Below are 27,145 nucleotides of genomic sequence, written 5' to 3'. Positions count from 1 at the left end.
CAAATTACCATTTGAAAATAATTCAAATAACACTCTGGGCTAAGACCTTGCTTATGAATGTTATCTTGGCCACAATATTTTTTAACCTTCTTCCATTTAGCTAGATTTATTTATGGTAATACAGTCCAAATTAATAAACTATTCAATTGCCACAGGTGTATTAAACATAGGATGTTGTAGGACTATATCAGATGCAAGTGCATTTTAAAACATACTATTTATTTGGAATTCTATAGCAGTAATAATTAAGATGTGCTATAACTACCTATTCACTTACAGATGTGCATTTTGACAATATATTATTATATGAAAAACTTAAAAGCATGTCAAAAAATAAGGTTCAAAATATGATCTAAAGCAGCAGTCCCCAACTTTTTTGGCACTAGGGACCGGTTTCATGGAAGACAATTTTTCCACGAACCAGGGGATGGTTCAGGCAGTACTACGAGCAATGGGGAGCGATGGGGAGCGGCACATGAAGCTTCGCCTGCTCGCCCGCCACTCACCTCCTGCTGTGCGGCCCGGTTCCTAACAGGCCCGGGGGTTGGGGACCCCTGATCTAAAGTATAAGCTGTGTTCTAGCTAATCACAGATCTAAAGTATAACAATCATATTCTTCAGAAGTTGACATTCTCTCATCACACATATGAAAATTATATATTACAAATACATATTATATACATATTTACATATATATGAAAATCAACTGTGATCTTAGTTTCACTTAGCTTTATAGTTTTCAAAACTGTAAATAAATCATTAAATATTTTTGACAAATGACCTATACTGACAGGAAGATTAGATAGTTAACAGAAAATTTAATCAAAAGTCATAGAGTCTAAATTTTAATACAGTCTCTGACACTAATCAGCAGTGTGAGCACAAGCCAGTCTGCTTCTCTGGCCTTCTGTTTTCTGAACTCCATAAAGTAAGGATCAGGCAAGTTGTTCTAACTTAAATTTTATGACTCACTAGCTTGATTTGGTATTAGGCAGATTTTTCTTCAATGCAATATTAACTAGTCAGACACTTAAATCAGTATTAGGGGTGTGGAAGAGTGGGTGTCCCCACAGCAAAATCTGGGTGAACTCAGTTAGTCCAGAACCTAGAGACTAATGCTGACCTCCTGCATAGCATATGTGGATATTAAATTGTCTCCTGCCTTCATTTCAAGGATGGGGAAGAAACAGCTGTCCCTGAACTCTTTTTAAGGACACAGTCAGTTACAAAACAGCAGCATCCCCAGCTAGTATGATTCCCATTGAAGTAAACTTTCTATTCACAAGGGGAAAATATTCCTGGTGGTAGTAAAAACAATTTTGCTAGGTTTAATCAAAAGTGAAAAGGAATTCTAGAATGTTCCCTTTGAGCCACATCATCCATTGCTAATTCAGGGTGGGCCCAGCAATAAGGGTAATAAAAAATATCCTTAGTGACTGAGAAAAAGAAATGGCAATTAAGAGCATTTGCAACCCAATATAGAAGACCTAACTCTTTACTAAGATAATATAAATAATAAAAACTGGGAGAAGGGGGAGAAAAAACCCAGAAAAAACAGCATGGGAAATGAAAGTAATCTAAGCAGTAAAATTTAACACTGATTTACTTAGAAGTTACTATTATACATATAAACCAATAGGCATAAGCTGAATACAAAGGTTGAGACCTATGCTTGACAATGACTTCTGTAGCAAAACAACAAATAAATAAAACAGTAAGTGTTAAAAGCCAAAGCACCTTGCTTTGGCAAACAAATAAATAAGAGAAAAGAAAGGAAAAACTCAGTATCAGAATTAACCATTCAGTGACAGGTTGGACACATGATTATTTAAAATCTTTGTAAATCACAGCATGGCGAAATAGAACTTGATTCTCTAACTAATCATGCTTACGCTGAAAAGTCAAAATTGGCAAGAACATCACCGATTTTTACACATTTGGGGAATAATTTATGACACAATATTGAAAATGGAGTTAAACATACTGACCTGCTCACATCAGGAAACCTGATGGGAAAGTAAATAACTTGGCACTTGGGTCTGATGACGCTTTCCAGATCTTTGGGTCTGTGATCAGGAATCAGCTTCATGAATTTTCCAATAGAAGTAAGAAATGACTCCATATTAAAAACCGAGTTGAATACCACCACATCAGCCACCAGGCTGCAAAGGGAAAGGATAAATGCATATGGTGAGCCCACACTTGTTCAGTTATTTTTATAAGCCTAAGACTTCTTTATTAATCAGAGTTTATACTGCACCTTGGGTTTGCAAAGAACTCTGCACTTCCTACCAGTATTTATCAAAATGACTCTAATAGATAAGTTAGTTTCATTAGCATTATATCAAGGGAAGGTAGATTATTGGCATCAGAGAGGAAAGGCAGGAGAGGAATTAAGTGATTTAATGGGATCCTATGACACTTCAAACCAAAGTATTGGGTTGGCCAAAAAAGTCCGTTTGGTGTTTTCCGTAAGATGGCTCCAGTAGCACTTTAGTTGTCTTCAACTTCATTCGAAATAATTTTGTTAGATTGCATTGTGACAGCTGTCATATCAGCGTGCCTTTAAAAAAAAAAAATCAAAATTGGTGAATTTCTGTGTAGCCATGTTAATACTGAAGATGGGAGAAAAAAGCAACATTTTCAGCATATTATGCTTTATTATTTCAAGAAAGGTAAAAACTCAACTGAAACGCAAAAAAAAAAGGTTTGTGTGGTGTATGGAGAAGGTGCTGTGACTGATTGAACATGTCAAAAGGGGTCTGCAAAATTTTGTGCTGCAGATTTCTCACTGGACGATGCTCCATGGTCCAGTAGGCCAGTTGAAGTTGACAGCGATCAAATCGAGACATTAATTAAGAACAATAAATATTACACCATGCAGGAGATAGACGACATAATCAAAATATCCAAATCAAGCGTTGAAAATCATTTGCACCAGCGTGGTTACGTGAATCGGTTTGGTGTTTAGGTTCCACGTAAGTTAAGAGGAAAAAAACCTTCTTGACCGTATTTCTGCGTGCGATTCTCTACTTACATGTAATGAAAACGTTCCGTTTTTAAAACAAATTGTGATGGGTGATGAAAAGTAGATACTGTACAATAATGTGGAACAGAAGAGATGGTGGGGCAAGCGAAATGAACCACCACCAACCACACCAAAAGCCAGTCTTCAACCAGAGAAGGTGATGTTGTGTATTTGGTGGGATTGGAAGGCAGTCCTCTATTGTGAGCTTTTTCTGGAAAACCAAACGATTAATTCCAACAAGTACTGCTCCCAATTAGACCAACTGAAAGCAGCACTCGATGAAAAGCGTCCAGAATTAGTCAACAGAAAACGCATAATCTTCCATCAGGAAAACACAAGACCGAGTTTCTTTGATGACCAGGCAAAAACTGTTATAGCTTGACTGGGATCAAGCTGATTCATCGCCGAATTCACCAGACATTGCACCTTCAGATTTCCATTTATTTCGGTCTTTACAAAATTCTCTTAATGGAAAAAATTTCAATTCCCTGGAAGACTGTAAAAGGCACCTGCAACAGTTCTTTGCTCAAAAAGATAAAAAGCTTTGGGAAGATGGAATTATGAAGCTGCCTGAAAGACGGCAGAAGGTAGTGGAACAAAACAGTGAATACGTTGTTCAATAAAGTTCTTGGTGAAAATGAAAAATATGTCTTTCATTTTTACTTTAAGAACCGAAGGAACCTTTTGGCCAACCCAGTGTACTTTTCCGCAATGCCAGGAATTTTCAATATTATCACCAAGTACAGGAGGACCTTTTTCTTTGTGGCCCAACTACCCATGTTGGGTTTCTATGTCAGTGATGTACTTCGTTTTACACCACAGTACTGAGAACAGAACACTTGCCATACTTTTCACTGCCTTCAAGGAGATTAATTCAGATAAAGCTATTTCATACTAAGAGCATACCTTCATAACATGTAGTTAAAGTCTATTTCTCATTTTAACCCTTGCTTCAAGAAACTGTTAGGTTTTTTAAAGTTCTGAGACTACACAGGAAGGATTATATAGAAACTCTACAAATAACTTATTTTTTTATTATATAGATTTGGAGTAGTCAGAGAAATAGAAGAAGTTGGTGAAAATGGATCCAGAAATCCGTACCACTAGGTCCTACTGATTACATAATGTATTATAAAGGACCACAACACCATGGACCTTCAGAATTAAACGAAAGAAATATAATATTCGCTGTTGCTTTTGATGCAAAGGCTTGATTCTCTCCTTAGTATTTTTTTATTAAAAATAATCTAAAATACATAGTTAGAAGGAAATGTAAAAACAAAGTTTATGTGTCATTAATATGTCAATAGTTTCCAAATTTGCCTATAACATTTTCTTGGAAACCAATGAACACAAATGATAACCATGGGTGAGCTGGATAAACAGGAATATGTACTATGTTCCCTTTATGAATCAAAAAACCATTTTAATAAATCATTGTTTTGTTTTTTAAAATAACCCTCTTTGCTTTAAGCCATGATTCAGTGTCTCAGTGTCACTGGGTCTCAATAAAATGCATACAAATGCTTTGATAAGAAGGTATACAAGATCAAATAGAAAAAGCAGTTAGTTTTATTTCACCCTGTAAAGGACATCAAGGAAACTGAAAAGAAGACATGCAAGCCCACAAGACTGTAAAACACAAATGAATAAACAGAGCTTATAGAGCAGGAATACCACAGCAAGTCCTCAGTTTAGTTTAATTCACATTTACTGAGACAGTCAAAGTTTCTATTATCAATACATAGCGGAATGAAAAACTAACGAAAGGAATGTTGACCTGCCACCCCTATCTGCCCCCACTCCTGCAAACTTGTTTTCCCATACAAGTATTTTTTGTTTTTTTAGTTGCAACTTAGTGCAAACTTGGGATTAGCAGTGATTACAACATGGATAATACAAGAGAGTGTCACAGAAGTGCTGACACAATATCAAGCAATAAGGAAGCCAATATAATAATATACCAAAAGTTGAAGGATGTTTTACAGCTAGTCTGTTTTCACCATATGTCACATATTGTAATAGTGACCCACAGGTCATAATACATAGTTATGGCATGTGTTCATCAGTCAGAGGGTTAGTGAAACCTCTATTTAAGGTGAGTGCTTATGTCAGTCATCTCTGAAGTCCTTAACTGTCACACAGTCAAGAAAGAAACCTGACAGTGCCAACAAAAGCAGAAGTCAGCAAGAAAACTAAAGAAACATTTTAAGAAGCTGGAGTCATACTTTTCAAACTGAATCTGAACAGGACTGCTTTCTGACACTCTTATTTTTCCTCTGGACGACCGCAAGCCAGTTTTTTTCTCCTTAAGAATCCCACCAATGATCAAGCCCACTTCTTTCTCTCCAAGCTCGTCTATCAGTTTACGCTCTTGAGAAGAGCAATGCTGAAAAATTATATATAAGCTTTTATAGTCTCATTCCCCCTGAGCAAAGCAATCTTTTCTGAAACAGAGAGATGAGGGGTAGTAAGCTAAAAATTTTTTTAGCCATCTGCCCTCAAATGGCATTCAACCCAACTACTTATATTCTTAAAAACCCAGTTTATGCCAAATTAAAGTTCCAAGATAGTTTACAGAAATATTCTTTTTCATGCATTTCCTCTCTGATATGAGTGGGTGTAACTTCCATTAACTTTAAAGCCACCCATAAAGGGAAAAATAGACTTAATTTTTTTCCCCAGTTATTTCTCACGGGTAATAAACACACACTATCTGAGGAAAAGAATGAGGCTAATTCAAGAAACCAAAAGAATATTACAAATGTTTTCCATATTAATAAAGCACAAAATGATTTTGTTTTTGTTTTTGAAACATATTTTCCCCTCTGTTTCAATATAAAATATTTTAATTTTATTATGAAATTTTAAAACGGTTGCTTTTTTTATGAGACATTTGATGTGAAGCAGCTCCGCTCTATTTTGATAGCGCTGCTACTTCATTTGAAGCAGCTTGTAAAAATGATTGCAGGAAAACATTTACAAAATGCTCAAAACACAGAAGTATTACCATCTAGCTGTTTTTCTATGTCAGTGAAACTATGGAATATACTTGCAAAAGAGCTGGGAGTCTGTTTAAACACATCATCAATCCCAGTTGCTAATAACTATTAAAAAAGGTGAGTAAACTGAACCCAATCACTGCCAAACTGACTCCCTTTGAGTGTTGCAGTTATGTGGATGGGATCCAATAGCAAAGCTGTTTCAGAGCTGTTATTAACTTCTTTCATTAACTAAGCTTCAGGAGATACACTTTGTTGAAGTAACAGTAGAGAAGGACCATCACCTTTGAAATGTCATGGTATTTTAAGGCTATGCAGTTTCAGAAGACTCAAGAGGGGAAAAAAAACCTCCTAAAGATTCATTTTCCATAGTTTTCTCTTACAAACAATAAGGAAAAAAAGGACAAAAACCCCTTGCTCCATTATGCTTTAATTTTTGTTTATTCCTCTGTAAATTTCTATTTTGATTTCAGCTGGATACATGGAAAGTAGCTGGTAAATAAAAGTTGACTAACTGTCTTTTTCTAAAAGTATGTCTCACACAGTGGATGATGGAATCAGGGGCTGAAGAAGGTCCCTGTCACCCCTTTGATTCTATTTTGAATGTTGTAGAAAATACAGTTAGATAATTAGTTCAACATTTAGATTGTAACACATATGTATTTTATAAAAGGATTAGCTGTTCTCTTATATGTACATATTGCAGAGGCACAAGTAATTCCTACCATGGAAGGTATGTTTAAACATTTGCTCCTAATTTAAGGTATTTTTAAAATAAGTGTACAGGAGGTCTCCAGATTTAAAAGCTAACTATAAGGAAAAAGATAGCAAACGACTAAATATAATGATACAATCTATACCTACCATGAGAGAATTTGGTTGTATCCATATTGGAAATCCCTCTCCTGACATTTCTTGACAGGATATACCAATTGGTTCTCATGGAAGTACAGAATCTTTTTCAATTTCCCAAGGTCAGGCCGAAGGGCAGCCAGTTCAGTCAGGTTAAGCACTGAGCTTGCGAAGAGAATCCTAGGAAACAAGGAAATTAGGGTTACCACCCCGAGCATACTTGAAGTGGGCATCCTGTGCCTTCTCTCCTCTTTCCTCATCCTACCCCAAGGAAAACATATCCCCCATAGGGACACATCAAGAGTTAAGCCTTAATACCATGTAGCAGCATTCTAAGTTTTGATCTCTTAAAAAGCAGCTGCTAAGAACTATAAAAGCCCTGAATCTCATTGGTCTTCTCAGCTCAGTTACTGAGAGATGCAGAAAAAAAAAAAAAAAAAGCTGGATGGATTTTATTGAAAAAAGCCTAGAAAAGCTCCATCTGAAGGACAAATGGAACAAAGATAAGGCTGACTGGGGAATACTTTGCTTGCCAGTTTCATTACACTTTACTTCTTTATGCAACCAACTACTGAAATTCAATATATGAGCAGGAATGGCACGTGTTCGTGTTATGACATAAACCCTTTTGATTTATGCAATAGACTTATCTAGTGAGGGCTTTTTCTCTTGGCATGTTTTCTTATGCCCCCCTTTTAAATATTCTGCAATATTTGTAGGGTTTTTTCTTTTATATTTTCTTCTCGATTACTGGACTGCTAATGGCACCATATGTACACTCTGTAATATCCCTTATATAAAACATAAATGATAAAAATGAAGAAAGCCTGGTTCCTTGTCTTTGGGGGATAAAAAGGAAACTGAAAGTCTACCTATCCATGGTTATAAATGAAATAGTGTCTATTTACTCACTCATTCCACAAACATTTATCATAAATGCCTACTAGGTACCAGGGTCAAGCGAGGAAGAACAGAAAAGATGAACAAGACAGCCTGCAGAATGAATGCTGCCAATAACAGTGGCATGAACAAAGTACTAGAGGAACAGACAGACAACTGTCTGGGACAACCCGGAAATATTTCACTAATGAGGTGGCTAACACGTGTGGACACAAAAGAGGGACAAATTACATTCCCTGAGCAGCTGAGGACATTTAGATGGCACAATTTTGATGGAATGCCACCTTTATAACATAATATAGCATCATTTGACCCTTACAGCTTTAATTCTCATTCTAAAAAATGAGGTCCAAGAAGGTTAAGGGTTTTTTCTAGAATCACACTGGTAGTAGTGGCAAAGCAGAGATTCCCAGTCTTCTAAGCCCGAAGTACTATTCATTACACCACAGATATGAATTCGTTGTGGACCACTTACATTGCAAACGCTTTTTACTGTACTTAATAAATACAAAATAGCATCCTTGTTATTACCATGATTACAACTACTATAAATTCTCCCTTGCTGACAAGCCAAATGGCTAACTTCAGGTGTTTATATGATCTGCAGCACTAGCCTTCCCATAAGAAGAATGATTACATAATAAGTGCATACATCAGAAAGAGGAATTCAAGTGTCTTCTTCATGGGCTACAAAAGGCACATAAGACCAAAAAGCAGCCACCTCTCTAAACTCACATTGCTGTATTAATGTTATGGTTTATTGTTTTAAAGTAAAAAATCTTATCAAGGAGATGCATTTTTTAAAATTGTCTATTTGTACTCAACTAAAGCAAATAGAAAATTCATGTTCAGAAAATGTCCTCTATTTTTTCCAAAAATATTCCCACCACCACCACTAAGTATTAGCTTTTCTAAATTTTAGATTGAAAATTCTGAAATATGAAAATATTTGCTTATCTACAAATCTGATCTTTAGTAGAGAGAACAATAAAATTTAAACTCAGTCAATCTATATTTTCCTTAAAATAAAACGGATGGCAACTTGTGGATCAAGTTGAGTAATACACCCCCCTCTATTCCCACTCCCCAGTCCCAACATAACAAACTACTCCAAACAATGACTCATTGTTAATCATTAAGACCTGAGCAAACTCAATGTTTTTCACACACAAGGAAGAAAAACTCATTAACTGCAGCTTCCATCTATTCATTAATTATAAAAAATCGTACCCTTATAATGAAGAAATTTGGTAGACATCAACTTACCCAAGTGACCAAACTTAATATGAACAATAATGGGCCAAAGGGATATCATGTATTTCCCAATGTGATACACTGAGAAAGATAGAGATCACCAATTCCTGACAAAAATGCTTGATCTGAATTTGGTCATGAGGAAATAGCCAGACAAATATTCTGCAAAATAAATGGGCTGGATCTCCAAAAAATGTCAAGGTCATAAAAGGAAAAAAATCTAGAGTAAAGGGAAATAAAAAGACCCCCAAACAAAATGCAATGTGTGATACTTGATGGGATACTGAATGGGGAAAAAAATAAAAAACAGCTGTAGAAGATATAAGAACAACAGGGAAACTCTGAATATAAAATTGTAAAGTTTTATCAATCTTAAATTGAAGTGTATTGATTTTATTGCAATTATGTAGGAGAATATCCTCATTCTTAGGAGACACGTGTTGAATTATTAACATGTGAAGCGTAATGATGTCTGCAACTAAGTCTTAAATAGTTCGGTCCAAAGGCCACTAAAAACAAATATTCAAATATTCATAGATAGAAATAAATGTGCAAAATGTTAACATTTGATTAATCTAAATAAATGATATATTGTAACTCACTGATCTAGCCTTGCAAATTTTTAAGTTATACATTTATAAAACTACAAATTTGGGAGGATATTCATTAAATGGCAGTAAGTAGAAGGGGAAAATATGCCACATTCCATAAACAGTAAACCCATCATATATGTATTTCTAGTCAGACTCCAATTGTTCATTTCCTCCAAGAGAACTATCCTCAGGGTGGAACATCTGTAGCAAATGTTTAACTAAAGCAAGCCCTTCACTGTCCTCCTACCACATACCGCCTCTCCTTACCCTACCTACCAGCTGATCCACAATCAAGGAATCCAAATCTAAAATTGAGACTTCCAAATAAAAGCTCTCAAACGAGAGAATGCAATACATTCAGAAGTAAAATGGCAATGATTTTCATAATATTACCCATTTGGGACTGCCCACACCAACACTTCCTTCAGTTTGTTCAGTCATTAACAGGAAACTCATTTTATTTTTATAACTAATCTTGAAATAGCGCTCACTACTTCTAAATTGTGGGAATTATCTCCAACATTAGTAAAGCATTTCTCTTTGCTTTTTTGCTTGTAAAATGGAAGTTAAATTAGACAATAAGCAACTCCTCAAATATTCAGCTCAATGACACCTAAAAAGAAGTGATGAAGATGCCCACAAAAGAAATGCAGGTAAGATTCATAGGCAATTTTTTCTTTGCCATCCTCCATCAATTAAAAAAAAAGTGTATAATACAATGAATGACATCACTCAATCAGCAGCTAATCCCTAGGCTCCCAATGTTCATCTTGCCTCAGGTATTATTTAAGCAATAAATCCTAACAAGGTGAGCTTTACCATCCCACACTGTGTCTCTGGCAGGAAAGGGCACAAGGTGAAAGCAAAAACCACTAGGAACAAGATAATTCCTGACAGCTGCTGCTTGAGCACAAGTTAAATTGAACAGTTTATCTCAGCATGAAGATGTTATAAGGTTTTATGTTTAATATTTTTAAATTAACATAAAACCCAGAGAAAGCAGTTGGGCAATCTTTCACAAACATGACATACTACAATCACTGTATAAGCTGGATTAGTACTTATTACCATGCTACTACAGAATTAAGCTGTTTTTAGACCACCAAAGAGCTTTAAATTGCAACTTTTGTCTCTGTAAGAGAAACCTATATTTAAAATGTCTGCTAAATTCAAATTAATGGCTACATCATTAGCTTACCATCTCACCAAAAGCATAAGTAAGCTGCTATTATAATCGTCTAACCAAAACAGCTCTGTGCTGTAAAAGTACGTGAATGCCGTTCTAGGTATTTGGGACTGTATGCATATACATGCTTCAAGTATTTTCAATGCACATTATACCTACAATCTGAGTCATATTTGCTTAAGGAATCCAAAATCATTCAACACAATGAAATTCTAGATTTTATTTTTCTTTGATTCAGTTTGAATACACTAGTTGTTTGCCTTTTATCCTATTTTCTTAATATGTCAAACGAGATGTTAAAATATACATAAGCACAGTAGGAGTGTGACTACTATTATCAAGATGCATACCTTTATACCTTAAATGGCATGAAGGGTCAGTGAAATGAGAAACAGAGGACAGGCATTCAATATTCCAACCACCACCATATACAATCTAGGAGAAAATCCTTCATGGACTAATTATCTCACTCTTGACCCATGAAGTTTTTTCAATAGCCCCTCACCTTCCGAAACCATTTATCACATAATGGGATACAGAACACAATTTAACACAGATACCAATTTGGGTTGTTATTTATACTTAAATAATTCCCTGCAGGACTTTCAACAAGCCTTTGACAGAAGAGTGAATGCCATCTTCCAGCTGTGTCACCTTGCTCAATACTTAAATTCCTTGTCTAGATACACGTTGCCCAGCCTCACCCCCTAAGTCTTTCTTCATTCTTTTGTTGCCTATCTTGAGTTCCTGTTCCTTGATATCTACTCCCAGAATTCTAGATCCTGTACTTTCTGTGATACAATATTTTCTGCAATGAAGGAAATACTCTATATCTGTACTGTCCAATACAGCAGCAACTAGCTACTTATGGCTATCAAGCACTTGTAGTATAGTTAGTGTAACTGAGGAACTAAATTTTAAATTCAATTTGATTTAAGTTTAAATTAAATAGCCATAAATTAATGGGAAAGCACAACTCTGGATGGACCAGCTTCCCTTAACCCAACACTCCACCCATCCTACCTGAATGCAATTCCTCACTGAATTGATTTTCTTGTATAGACCCTTGATCTACTTGTGATAATCTAATTTCTAAGTTCCTCCTGATTTGCTGAATTTCACCTACCAGGGTCTCCAATTCTAGAATGCCAGAATGCCATTTTTTTCCTTCTGATAATTAGAAAACACATGTTCATTTCAGAAAATGTTTTAAGTACAAAAATTATAAATTATCATGCACAACCACCCCAAAAGAGATGGCCACTATTTGCATTCTGGTGCTCATTTAGTCATTATACATTGAGCATCTATTATTTGCAAGGTACTAGGCTAAATAATGGACCTAAAATATAAAACAAAGTAGCTCAGGCAAGAAGAAAATTGGCAGGCTGAGGAACTGAATAAGGACCAAGGAAGCTGGAGCAATTAATTCAATGAATGGCCAGAGAAGATGCTGAGGAAGTCTATGGGTCTTTATGAGACATGAAAATAATTTTGAATTTTATGGTAAGAGCAATGGAAAGAGAATGAAGGATTTTAACTAGGGAAATGACAAAATAATAAATGCATATTGGGTGAATTTACCTTTACTCTTTCACTTTGTAATACGTATAAACTATTGCAATTTTAATTTTTTTTGCTTTTAATACATGTTTTTCTATGTTAAAAATTATTTCTGAAACATATATTTTAACAGATTTCATGATACGATGTGTCATACTATCATCGACCCGAACATGATTTTTAAATTTTTAGATTCATGATTTTTAGATTTATTTAAATCTATAAAGTTTAAAATTTTTCTTGTATAATCTCTTGTATTTCTATTGTATCTGTTTACGTATTTCATGAAATGTTTCATTATTTTTTTAATATCAGAGAACTTTACTCTGACTGCTGTATGGAAAACAGACTGTAAGGAATCACTTTGCAAGAAGGGAGAAGAGTAGGGAAGAGAAAAGAAATGTCAGTCTCTTGGACTAAAATGATAGCACTGATGGTGCTGAGAAGCGGACTGACTGGGTTTTTGCTGATGGTGCTGTCCAGGTTTGCTGATGAACTGGATGTGAGAAGTGAAAGAGGAGTGCTATCCTTTCCTCTGCTGTATCACTCAATGTAACAGGAGCTCAATGATACATACATGCATACGTGAAAATTACTCCCAAACATTTCAAAAGTCTTCGGCTTAAATATATATTTTTAATTTATAAAAACCTGTGTAGAAAGTTCTAACATTTATTAATCATTGATACACAAAATTTCATTTTAACTATGCTCTAGTTGTCAGCTACTTTATCTTAATTAGAACATTTCTATTGCACGTTTAAATGCTATGGATTTTCAAAAACCTTGAAGAATGTGCGTAACCAAATGTTTCCATTTGCTAAAACAATTAAAAATTCAAGATGGAAGCATATTTAAAGGAAAAAGAAATGGAGTCATTTAATTTCCTAGGTTCTTGTGGGGGGTAATTTACAGGCTAACACAGTATCCAGCTTCCCAATAGCTGTCCCATGATGTAGCATCAATTAATAGGTCAGTTTTTCCACCATGTAATGTTCCTTTCCTGTGCTTATCATGACGGCTAGGAGATCACAATGTAAAGAACACTTGTCCAGAAGGCAGGGAATTGAGGTCTGTAGGTAGGACCTGCCATTGAGCAAAATCTCCAACTGGTTTCTTAACATCTATCCACTCTACAGTCATCAACACTCTGACCTGCCTTACAGATGCTTAAGGAGACAAATTACATAACACCTGTGGTGCTTTCTTAGCTACCAGTGCCACTTAAATTCAGGTATCTCTTAAATTACTCAAGCAAGCTCTCAAGTGTTTTAACTCTTGGTATCTGACATAGTATCTAATCCATAAAAGATACTTAGTAATTATGTTTGTAACAAGAAAGGAAGGGAGGATGGGCCCTATTATTGAAAAAAAAACATAAATAAACTGAAATTTTTACTGTGTACAGAAACATTTTTTATATATTTTGGGACTAGCATCTGTTAAGAGTATTCTTGTAAGACACAAGGTACCATGAACCATTCAGAACGTTTATAGATATATCTGTTTTACGCCATCTATCAATAAGTCAACAAATCAAAATATTATCAAGTCTCCTGACTTGACAAGCTAAGAAGTATATCACCCCTGTGCCAAAAGAGCTGACAATATAATTGGCAAAACAAGCCATAAGTAAACATTAAATAGCAATAAAAAAGATAAGTAATAGCTCTGTCCTGCACAAGAAATGTAACCAAGCAGTGCAAGGCTGATTATGAATGAAGGCAGAGGCACTAAGCCCTATCCATTCAGAGGAAGAAGAGAAAACTAAGGGCAGCAGAAAATCAGGAAGTCTCAAGTTTACTGAGGGTATAGCAGGGGGAGGCCTGGGTCCTGATGTTTTGGGTCTAGAAGGATCAGTGCTATTTAAGTAAGTCAGAGAGGAAGGACAGTGGCTAAAGTTTAGGGTTTGAATAAAAGAAAGTAAGACTGAAAAGGTGATCTTCCACCAGACCTAGAGGTACCCGAATGCAGGATGAGAAGTTCATACTTTATCTGTTAGCCATATGGGGATCCACTGTACATTTATTATCATACTGGAAAGGCTTTATTTCTTCTTACTATCCTTAATTAACTGAGTTATAAATGCTCACTGGCTAAGAAAAGTGGTAGTAAAATGAGAGGAAAAGGAATCAAATAAAGTACCACCATCACTACCACTCTCAAAACAAGGGAAGTTGTTCTATACATAACCAAATATAGATAAAACCAATTCACTTAAAACCACGGCTCGCCATCGTCACTTTTTTTGATAATGAGATACTTAAGTCTCTGTAATATCCTAAAGGAAGACAGGGACCCATGCATTATGCAAGGTTTTTTAAGTATATCTTATTTAATCATCATCCTAAAAGATATGTCCTATTATCCCCATTTTACCAACTAAGAAATTAAAGTATTACAAGAGGTTTGGTGAAGTGCTAAGATAATAGCAGTTACTAAGAGGCAGAGATGAGTTTCAAATCCAAGTTGACGTGGCCACAAAGTCTCTGCTTTTTCAGTTACTCCACACTGATTTTGAACCATCTAAGATTAGAACGTGACTCACTGTTTCCTGCTAACTGTACTTTTTATTATAGTCTATGTTTGAGAAATAAAGGAATATAAATGGTACGAAGAAGAACTGTACTAACCTGAGCAGTTTCATTTCATCCCTTCATTCATCACATATTTACTGGGAGATTACAGTTAGACAAATTGCAGAAAGGTGATGACCATCAATGCAGAACCTCCTGAAGAAATGCAATCTAAGCAACACCCTAAATAACAGGAAGGAGTCAGCTGATTGAAATAATGAGGAGGTGGTCAGGGCGGGGGGAGTAGAGAGAAATGGCTGATATTAAGAGCAACAAAGGAAATAGAAATGATGATGACTGGGAGGGACAGGCTAAGGGTGACTCAAAGGTTTCTAGCTTGTGTAATCAGATGGGTAGTAGTAACATTCCTTAACACAAGAGGAGAAAACAAATCAGCAGTTGGAGTAGAGGAGAAATACAGAGACAGATTTTACAAATGTTGAATATAAATGGAGTGTCCAGTAGGTAACTAAAAATAATATATAATAGACCAATGAAAGAAACTTCATTGGAGATTTAATTAAACTAAAGGGCTTGGTCACCAAACATGTCTGCTAAAAATGTGGGTCTGGTTTGTTATATAATTTTACATACTGTGCTACTTGTTTCCACCATATTTCATTTCTTTTTTTTTTTTTTTAACCAGCTTCATTCACTTTATTTTTCTCATAGAAAACTATGTGGTAGCTACAGCTGGAGCCTGGGTCCTCTGCACGGAAACTCTGGTGTGGGTCTTTACAAGGTGGTCAATAAATTCCTGATACGGAGACTTGGTGAACACCATCTCTTTCCAGAGGTAAGGAGTGAGATAACTGTAGGTCTTGTTTCCTCCCATTAGAGTACATACTCTTTGATGAGATAAATTGGATCTGCTGTTCTTTTCTTTGGTAGTTTCCCTAACATGGCAGTTTCCCTAACATGGCAGTTACCACTCTGGATCTTAAGTTCCTTTGTAGCAAGCCCTATATCTTCCTTGTTCATTGTCTTATCTCAGGTGCTCAATAAATGTTTCCAAATAAATGACTGAATGAATGAATCAATCATTCATTCATTACCTCAATGATACTGAGAAAATCAAGCTGGTTGATTCTCTATTTAAAGTGTTCAATATGATAGTCAATTCCACCATTAAAAAACAAGTTGGGAAGCATCCCATGCCCCCCAAAGAAAGCACTTTTCTTACTTCAGCATCCAGTACAATTCTAGGAAGTTTTATTTGATGTCATTTTTTATGGAGCCCATTACTTTTTCCTTAGGGTCCTTAATAATACGTCAGGCACTGTTCTCTACTTCACCATGCTAAAATATCAAGAACTGAAGATACCATCCAAAGAAAAGGAACTCCTGGGGAAAGGTAGGTGTCAACCTGGTATAAAGATCAGGAATGTACAATATCATGATAATAATTCCTGTCATCTTCAGGGATTCATGATTGTCAGCCTTGATGAAGTAAGTCAATTAACATGTAAAGCGCATCTAACTTGCTGAGTGTGCTGGGAACACTTCATATGGTGTTTTATCTCCATAAACTAATATAATTAGTATGTGAAATATTTATAATTCCCCTCATGATTAATCTATTGTAGAAGACTATTCCTTAACAGCAGCATATCATTTTATATTGGAATGTTCTTTGATCTTAAGTTCATGCCACTCCTGAGTCCCTGGAGTTCATTTCTAAATATCATAAAGTTGGGAGAATAAAGACCCAAGGTAATGGGTATAAGTCCTTTGTCACTCCAATTCAACCCCACCAGTGTTGTCAAAGATTACATACATCTAAGGACACAGTGACCTGTCAAGCCAAAAGCTACTGCTTAAATAGATACATAAAGCTCAGTTCAGGCACAAGCCTAAGAAACAAACCACAGGGAAGCCCAGAGTTGCTTTTAGATATTATCATCATTTAGGCTTGAATATTAAGGCACAGGAATAGTTAAAATAATCACAACAATGATGACGACAATAATAATATCTGCTACCTGACGTGTCAACTAAAGCAGTGGTCCCCAACCTTTTTGGCACCAGGGACCAGTTTCATGGAAGACAATTTTTCCATGGACCGGGGTGGTGGCGGGGGGATGGTTTCAGGATGATTCAAGGGCATTACATTTATTGTGCACTTTATTTCTATCATTATTACATCGTAATATATAATGAAATAATTGTACAACTCACCATAATGCAAAATCAGTGGGAGCCCCGAGCTTGTTTTCCAGCAACTAGATGGTCCTGTCTGGGGGCAATGGGAGACAGTGACACCCAAAGCGTGTTGCTTATGTCCAGCCTACCCCGTGATTTCGTTTTGGTCACTGTCACTGCAGAAAACCCTGCTTCACAAAGACAGGATCTTGGAAACGGAAGCAGGCTTTTCAGTGCTTTTGTGGCAATCTCAGGATACTCCACCTTGACTTGAATCCAGAATGTATGGAGATTTGAAGTTGTCTCAAACATACTTTGAAGGCCACCGTCATTTGCGATCTCAAGCAGTTGATCCTCTTCTAACACGGACAAAGTCGATTCACCTGGCTTATTCACAACCGGGTTGTGGATCCATTCCTTCCCAGTTTGGGGGTCTTTTGTGGTTGGGAAGTAATGCTCAAACTCTTTCGAAAGCTAAGATAGGTGACCATGCACCAGCTGGGAGAAAGAAGGCCCCGGCTCACTCTCCTTCAAAATCTCTGCTAATGTTTGAAACATGTCAAAAATCCCAATGTTAACTCGTCACCCCCATGATTCCAGTTTGGCTTTGAATGCAGCCACTTTATCTGCCGACTTGAACACAGTTGTCATTCTCCCCTGAAGTGACAGAGTGAGTTCATTGAGCAGGTTGAATATGTCACACAAGTAAGCAACTTTTGAGACCCATTCTGTGTCACTGAAATGTGCTGCCAGTGGTGACTGTTTTTCTAAAAGAAATCTCTGGAGCGGCTCTCATAACTCAGAAACTCTGGCCAGTGATCTACCTTTAGAAAGCCATCTCACTTCTGTGTGTAAGAGAAGACGTGTGTGCTCTGCGTCCATCTCCTACAGAGCTGCACAAACAGACGTGAGTTAAGGACATGTACTTTAATGTGGTTGATAACTCTAATCACATCCTGCAAAACGCTGTTAAGTTCAGGTGACATTTTTAGGCTAGCCAGCATTTCTCTGTGGATGACACAGTGTATAGGCTCACATTCGGAAGCGACCACTTTGAACCGAGTAGTGAAACCAGGAAGCCGTCCAGTCATGGCAGCTGCTCCTTCCGTGCATATACTGACACAAAATGACCAATTCACTTTTCCTGATATGTAATCATTCAAAGACTTGAATAGTTCTGCAGCTGTGGTGTTGGTTGGCAACAAAAGTGCACATAACACATCCTCATGCACATCCTCCTGAAAAAAAACATATCACACAAAAACAAGCACCGTTGCCTCATTGTCAACATCGGCAGACTTGTCAACCTGGACTGCGTATCACGGTGACTCATTAAACCTAACAACTGTGCCTCAATATCCTCTGCTATTCCATCAATTCGTCTAGTTATGGTGCTAGCCTCTCCTAAAAGTTCATGACAGTGTCCTTAGCAGCAGGCAGGATCAACCCTGCACCAACAGTAAAGGGCTTCTTAGCTTTAGCCATGAGGTTAGCCACTAAGAATGATGCTCTCAGTGCAGACACATTTGATGAAGTGGTGGCCTTCAATAATTATTTCTGTTCTTTGTATTCACTTTTTTTTCTTTTGGAAAAACTCCAAAGGCTTGTTCTTTAATGCAGGGTGCTTGGTCTCCACGTGGCGAAGCAGTTTTGAAGGTTTCATGGCTTTGTTGGATAGCTGGTCACCACATTTTTTTTTTTTTTTTGCTGTACGTGGGCCTCTCATTGTTGTGGCCTCTCCCACTGTGGAGCACAGGCTCCGGATACGCAGGCTCAGCGGCCATGGCTCACGGGCCCAGCCGCTCCACGGCATGCGGGATCCTCCCGCACTGGGGCACAAACCCGCGTCCCCTGCATCGGCAGGAGGACTCCCAACCACTGCGCCACCAGGGAAGCCCATTTTTTATTTTTATTTATTTTTTTTTTGTCACCACATATTATACAAAGTGGGCTTGCAGAATGTGAATCACCTGTTGCAATGAACCTGTAATTTAAGTATGTCTCTTGGTATTTTCTTTTAAATGCAGTTTTCTTCTTGTTGGCAGTCTTAAGAGCCTTCTGCTGTCTCATCATTGGGTCTTTCCCCTTTCAAATAAGCTCTCCAGTGACATTTGTTTTTTCACTAATTTGGCTAGGGTTACCTTGTGGGCTTACCAAAACTGTGACTGAGACAAGTGCGCAGTGCGGGAAAGCGGCGCGGATGGAAGTGGTAAATAAAATAATGGGCGGGCCACACGAGGACTAAAATAAGTGTCGGATTCTGACTTAGAGCCTGCCACCAGATGCAGCTGTACAATTGAAGTACATCAACTCACTTGCCACTATAAAGCTGCCACCAGATGCAGCTTAATCATCACTTGCTACTCAATGATAGGGTTTTGATATGATTCTGCAACCAATTGATTTATTATGGTCTCTGTGCAGTGAAACCTCTCTGCTAATGATAATCTGTACTTGCAGCCCCTCCCCAGCGCTAGCATCACCACCTCAGCTCCACATCAGATCATCAGGCATTAGATTCTCATAAGGAGCCTGCAACCTAGATCTCTCGCATGCACAGTTCACCGTAGGGTTCGCGCTCCTATGAGAATCTAATGCCACGGCTGATCTTAGAGGAGGCGGAGCTCAGGCGGTAATGCGAGCGATGGGGAGCAGCCATAGATACAGATGAAGCTTTGCTCGTTCACCTGCCCCTCACCTCCCGCTGTGAGGCCCAGTTCCAGGGGTTACAGCCCCCTGAACTAAACTATTCCTGATAACCATAGAGAGAAAGGTGTTTTGTGCCCAAATAACTAATAAGCTAACAAGGAAAAATATGTTAACCTGCTATTTTTACTGAATTACATTTACTGCTAAAATTAACAAGCACAAAAGAAAATGCTTCCTAAATATTCAGTCCTTCTATAATCAGTCATAAAAAACTAAATTTTTCCATGCTTATGAGTATTTGTTTTAAATTTGCTTCCCAGAGTCCTATATTCTAGTGAGTTGTTCTATCATTTGATTTGTGTCATTTTGTTGTTATGCTTCTCATAGAGATTATTCCTGTGTTTTGATTACTTCTCCTATGTTTGTTTTGGCAAGTCCAAGACAGTTCTTTGAAAGCTTCCCTGAATTTGGTGCTTAATATGCCATTTGAAGAAATACCACCCCACAAATAATTTATTTATTATCACCAATGTTTTGTTATTTTACCCATCACTTTAATTGTAAGTGTGTCACTAGGTAATTAATTACAAAAGTCAAAGCCAGCAGAGTGCACCGTACACAGTAGGCACTCAAAAAATGTTTAGGAGAGTGAAACGTTAACTAATGTAGTACATCTGCAATAGAAAAAGAATTTGAAGGTGTGAGTCCCCAGACTGCGTCCCGGCCTTTCATACTTTTATTTTAAAGATGAGACGTTTTATAAACATTAGTTTGCTAATCCTGAGTTTCTTTCTCATCAAGACAACAAGGTGAAAATTCTAAGATTATGTCTCCCAATCTATAGCACAGAAGGGGAAACACCTGAAAGCTAGTGTTTTGAAAGATCAAAACTTCCTATTTTAATAGAGTAAAATGAAAATTATAAATTTTTCTACATGCATGCTAAGTTTCACAAATAAAAATTTTTTAATATGCTTCCCTTGACCACAGCTTAAAGAATTGCCCTCTTTTTTTTTTTTTTTTTAATTTATTTGGCTGCTCCAGGTCTTAGTTGCGGCATGTGGGATCTTTAGCTGTGGCATGCATGTGGGATCTAGTTCCCTGAACACGGATTGGACCCAGGTCCCCTGCATTGGGAGCACAGAGTCTTAACCGCTGGACCACCAGGGAAGTCCCTGCCCTCTTTTTTTTTTTTAAAGTAACTAATATATACATAGGTGCAGGGGGGAAAAAAAACAGATGAAAAGTAGAAAATGCTATATAAACAATACTGTTAAGATTATCTAAAAATGAAGTATTGAGGTCATTCAACACAATCTGCTTGACACGGTAACTTTCTGAGATGCATCTCTTGGTCTCACCTACTATATTACAGTGTATGTGAGATCAAATACTACAGCTGGAGGAATTCCCAAGGTCACACTTCCTTAACAGGTGACTGAGAAGCACAAAATGAGGTCACCTGCCCTGGGTGAGCCAGTTAGAGGCAAAGCTGGGACCAAGATACTCAGTAATAGAAAGGAAGACACAGGTGCTGCTAGTGAGCCTGTCTTCTAACTCCAATAGCGGGAGCAGTTTCAAGTTAGGCACTGAAATGAAAATACTCTCCATTTAAATGGGGGGGGGGCGGGAACCCATTCACTGAGGGAAAAAAAACAGCTAGAAAAATTTTCTTTGACCATGTTTCGCCCCTTCTCTCCACACAATATAGACAAAAGTACTTGAATGTGCATATAAATATGCACTAGAGGCTCACTGCAGATATCCATCTGAGTCTCAATGTTATTTGAATTTACCACTGCCTACAACTGAAGCTCACATGCCATAGGTCACAGAAAGTCATCTAAAGCCTCTCTCTGCCATACAAGACATTTATACCTAAGGCACAGTGTGGAAGCATCCCTTCTGAGTTAGTCCTTTCTTCCCTTTCCTCTACTTGTGCATAACAGTGGTCTGGGAATGTCAGGAAATACACAGAAGCCATGAGAGAGGCAAGCAGGGAACCTCAGACTTGGTATGGAAAAGCCAGAAAGGCTTTAGGAGAAAACGCTTGAGATGGACATTAAAGATAAGGAGAATTTCCAGTTCAGTATGTATTAAGGGCAGGGCTTGGAAAGGGGGGAGATTGTGTGTTTCTATTAATACTGCAGAGAAAAAGGGACCATAAATCCCACATTCCTGGGATTGCCTGGGACCATAAATATCCACATTCTATTCAATTAAGCAAATATTCAGTATATTTTATATATATATATATATATATATATATATATGTATATATTTACATGTTTATCATATAGTAGATAAGGGATAAAAAGATAAGCTAGACTTGATATCCTGCTCTTTATCTTTGCATTTTGGCAACTGAGATATAAACAATGGGCTGAAGTTGTATGAGAGTTAAAATCTGATATTTTAAATAACTTTGTTTTAATCCCCAAATTCATATATACTGTTAATATTACTGTCAGGGTGATGCCAACTCACTGCAAATAAATTTCATGACAAACTGCTCCATTGCTAAGTCCCCAAAGTGAAATACTCTCAGATGGGACATTCTACTAACTTTTTGCAATAACTCCTTGTCTTGAAAAACACTTTCAAAAAAATGTTAGTATTTTACCACTCCATAGGAATCAGTAACAAGGCGAGAGATTCTCCCAAGAATATTCCAACAGTCCTTGAAAAACTAAGACTGTCACAAAACCTGAGCATCTGGCAACTCTGCCACCATGAAGTATCCATATGGAAGAGACCAAAATGTGTCAAAGTACCCAAAATGATTTTGGATAGTGTAGAAGATGGAATAAATAATTCAGTATCGTCAACACTTTCAACAGCAGGTAGTGGATATGCTACCTGCTTCTATAATGTGCCAGAATGTAACATAAGTGTGTGAGGCTGTGTGTGTATGTGTGTGTGAGAGAAAGGCAGGAAGGATATGAGTATACATGCAGCAAAAAACTATTTTTATATAGAAATATTTCTTAGGTAGTTTTCTTTGTAGGGACATCAGATATCTATAAGTATAGGTTTATAGATACATAGAAGAAAAAAACGGAGTCCATGAAAACTTATTTTAAAGATAAACACAGCAACAAATATATTACTTCAGAGTCAATGAAAATAAATGCATTAGCAACATTATGGTTGAAATTGTATGTGCAAAAAAAGTCAGAAAATCCAAAATTATGGTTCCCTCAGCAACCATAACTGTGTCCTCATGCATATATGAGTATTTTGCATTACTGTAATGATGACACATTTCAGCCTTAATATCAGTTTATGCAATGTGACTGAATTAGGATTCTTTTGGGAACTATAACTTTGAATTTCTGGACTTTTGTGAATGTAAAATCTTAACCATAAAATTACATTAATATAAGGTGGGGTTTCTGCATTTTATTTTCTGGCATTTAAAAAAACAATAAAGACTGAATGGTTGACAACAGTAAAGTAGTAAAAGATTGGTTGATTTGTAATAATACAGAAAGGATTTGATGCATAGCCTAAGACCTTAAAATAGGGATATACAAACTACAAACAAAAAGAAATGTCCCTCTGAAGATTAATCAAAGACAAGAACAGGCAAGACATCTTTCCAAAAGTGAGTTAATTTACTTTTTCTATAAAATGTTAGTTTCTAATTAGAAGGTACTTTCATTCAATTATATTTCAACATGGCTATAAATACCAATGCCTGAAATAATTCTCTCACTACATATTGCTGCATCTTATCAAGAAAAAAATAGTATTAAAATGGCCCCTCACATTTTCAAGAGTGAAGCTGGTGGGAGCCACTTTTCCTTCTTGCATGTGTAACACGGCAGAACATAACCTATAAGATGAAATTATGTATTACTGTCACCAACTACTTTTTGACCATGAGCCTGAGGCTGATTCAAAATATGGTTCACAAAGAAACAGATACACAAAGATTAAGTTAAGCTTAAGAACAAAGTAATTATTTTACATAATACTGAAGTATTATACAACCAGGGAGTAGCTGGGAAATGAATTAAAGAACAGTGACATACATAGCGGGTTCAGGAGAGAAGAGTGAAAATCACATTTGTTCAGGGAAAAGTTACAAACACTTTCATGGAGGTGGTATTTTTCAACTGGCCTCACAGAATCAGTAGTTTTACAAAAAGTAAAGACATTCCAGCAGATAGAGGAGCCTGTGGAAAGCTCCAGAAGCAAAAGTGGTCAATACTCTGTTGGAGAACAAAGAGTTTGGCTGAAGAGAGGCTCATGCAGGAGCTACAAAAGGAAAAACTGCAAATGCAGATTAAATATATATTGTAGAGGCAAGGCTGACGAGTCTTAACTGCAATGTACAGGTGGAGGGGTGGGGGGAGACTGAAGTTCATGTGCAACAAGGCTATATTTTTAGGAGACGAGAAACAAAAAGCAAAAAAAATAAATAAAATAAAAACAGACAAACATAAGCACTACAGCAACAGGATAGAGGACATAGTAGGAGAAGTAAAGACTGAAGGCAGGGGACCAGTTATAAGATTATTATAATAATCCAGACAAGTTGCAATGAAGGCCTGAAGAAATGTGATAACATTAAGGCCTAAAAGGAGGAGAAGGGATTAAAAGCTGCTTTCAAGATTTTGAGATATAGTGACTGTTGGAAAGATTGTGTCATTCATAAAATACAAACTCAAGGGTTACGTCTGATGTAAGGAAAAGGAATGACTGAGTACTATTAGTAAATCTTAAGTTTAAGGTATCAAGTTCCATACAAACAAGCATTCCTGCAAAAAAACCCCAGAAGTTAGAAATATGATCCTGAAGATACTGATTACAGCAAGATAAATGATATTATTCTTCATACCTGTGCAATTTACAAACTTGTGCCTCCACTCTTTTTATCCTTACAGGGTTGGGAAGTTAAGGGCATTTTGTTGTACAAATAAGAAAACTGAGGCTCAGCAAGGATGACTTCTAACCCTCACACAGGTACAAAGTGGCAAAGTCAGGCTGGAGACACAGATTTTGGAATCTTTAGTATGGAAATTATTTTGAAATTATAAATAAGATCATCAAAAAAAATGTAGAGATAAAAGATAAACGAGTTGTGTGCAGAACCACAGGAAAAAGCTAAGATTACAGAGCAGCAATTGTTCGGGAATCTAAGACATGACCAGGATGCCTGGTAAAGGGTTCCAGGGCCTGGCACTCAACAGGTACTCAATAAACCTCTATCACACCAACAGCTAAAGAGGAGACAGCACTAAACAGGGTCTTTCTATCTGTGCTAGATGCAAGGAGTAGTTCCCAAACTTTTTTAAAGCAACCACTTTTCTCAAAGGAATTCCTACACAAAACTATATGTAATATACATAAAAACACTGTTGAGTAAAGCAGGAATGGATGGTCTGGAACGTCACTTAACTTGAACTCTTTTCCCTATCTTTCACAACCCTTCTTTGCATGTATATAGCACGTATACCCCTAAGACAAACCCATGCAACCTAGAGAAACTACTGGAAATCCTCTTAGTCATAAGGGTGATGTAATTTAGGACCTCTGAGTGTGGTATGGAAGAACTACAGGGAACACTTAGTCTGAAAACATCAAACTGGTATCAAGAACCAGCCTGTCTAGACTTGATTCTTAACTAGACTCTCCATTGCCTTGTTCTTCCATTAGCTGAGATCCTTCATTACTTCTTTCAGAGATTTCTCCATGGGCAACAGCTTTCAACAGATTATGAACAGATCACTTGGACATCACAACCGTATACCATGGAAATGGCACACTTCAGAGAGTCAACTGCCTGTAACTGCCTTGCTCCAGTAACCTGTTGCAGAACCTGCCCAACTGCTGCATCTTGTAACTGGCCATGCCACATGATTCCACATATAAGTCAGGATAAGAATGGCAAAATGTCAGGAGATTGAAATTAAAGAAGAGAATACCCAAATGTGATATCTTGGAGGAAAGGAGTTGCATATTGTAATCATGTTACTGATATGGCCAATTATATACATGACAAAGAAGGAAAAGATCTAACTGTCCCTAGAGTTGAAAAAAATGAAAGAATTATTGTACCTTTTTTAACAGCAGACTTGCAATGTTGTTCCATTTTTATATAAATTGTAAATGAAAAATTCAGTCCAATTGGAGAGCAAAAACACTAATCATTATAAAAAACATCCAGCCCATCCAAATAGTAAAAACAGTAATCATTATAAGATTTTATTATGGCAGTATCTTTATACAAATATGAAGTAATATATAAAGAAAATCACATACTGATTCTTGGATAATTTATTCAAGGAGTAAGTTATGAAAATTCATCAATAAGAATAAACGAGGCAACTCAAAGACAGCTCACCATAGATTCTCTTTATGCGACTCCAATTTTAATTTAGTCTGTATTGATGGATTCTTTTATTTCATGTGTTATAGTCATGTTAAATCTAGACACAACATACAATGCATCTAGAGCCTACACAGTACAAAGACGTCTGGACATAACATAGACAGTTGTTCCTTTTTGCTTCAAGTGATAAATAGTTCACCTGGAAAAGGATCTGAAGAGATTTAACAAAAATCAGCGAATAATTTTTTTCCCATATGCATTAAAATTCTTCTTTTACTCTCTTGATTTTATACAGTAATTTGTCTTTGGGGAAACCATGCTGACATTGTCCTGGGTGGTCTCAGGCCTCTGCAACAGAGACCAACATGGAAAGAGAAGAGAGACAGGCAGAGGCCTGGTCCCAGGACAGAGCACATGCCAAGGGCAAGGGAACCACCTGTAGCACCTGGCATCTGAGAAGATGGTGGGCCAGTCAGAGGAACTTGGTCCAAAGGGCATACTCAGGCAAGACATAAGTTGAATTCAATGAATAAAGCAGAAGAATAAAGATTCCAAGGAGAAGTCTCAATCGGAATTCAGGAGGCAATGCTGGAAAATCTTGTACAGGTGTCAGACACAAAGTCTGACTGGGAATAGGTAGGGGATGAAAGTGGCAGGAAGTAAGAAAGGGGTCACAAAGGCCCAGAAGGCGTACATGATGAAGGAGAGTATCTGGAGAGAAGGGGGGTACTACAGAGAGGAAGCCCGGCCAAGTCATCTAAAACTGGCAATTGAAGGATGAGGAGAGATGAAGGGAAAGCAATGAAGTGAGGGCCCAGGGCTGATCCCACGGCAACCAGCAGTAGAGGGATTTGCGGGGTGGAGGGTCAGCTGAGAGAAAGCAGGAATATAAACAGCTGTGCAAATGAATCCAAGGTCTGGGATGGATAGAACTAACTCTAAGTCACATCAGTGGGTCTGAAGCTAAAGATGTATCTGCTGACTCAGGTAAGAATGGCTCAGGTACCATGCAAGATTCAGCCTGCAGGTAGGGGGCATCAGTGGACCTGGCTGAGGAAAG

At 37.2% G+C, this 27,145-nt stretch overlaps 1 protein-coding gene across 11 annotated transcripts in view; it reads right to left on the bottom strand.

The window, feature by feature from the left end:
• The window catches only part of GTDC1 (glycosyltransferase like domain containing 1), a 437,175-nt gene that overhangs the window by 260,547 nt on the left and 149,483 nt on the right, over positions 1 to 27,145 (bottom strand). For all 11 annotated transcript variants that reach the window (XR_009520175.1, XM_060016855.1, XM_060016852.1 and 8 more), the window contains 2 exons: positions 6,895 to 7,062; positions 1,989 to 2,162 (listed from right to left, as the gene is read on the bottom strand). Coding sequence is in view for 10 of the 11 variants with exons in the window: in XM_060016855.1 (XP_059872838.1) it covers positions 1,989 to 2,162; positions 6,895 to 7,062 (342 nt within the window). In the remaining variant the exon portion in view is untranslated. The remainder of the gene's footprint in view (positions 1 to 1,988; positions 2,163 to 6,894; positions 7,063 to 27,145) is intronic.

The sequence above is a fragment of the Delphinus delphis genome, chromosome 7 (assembly GCF_949987515.2).
Source record: "Delphinus delphis chromosome 7, mDelDel1.2, whole genome shotgun sequence".
NCBI classification, from domain to species: domain Eukaryota; kingdom Metazoa; phylum Chordata; class Mammalia; order Artiodactyla; family Delphinidae; genus Delphinus; species Delphinus delphis.
Note: the sequence above shows the minus strand (reverse complement) of the source record. Positions and strands in the feature narration are given on the sequence as shown.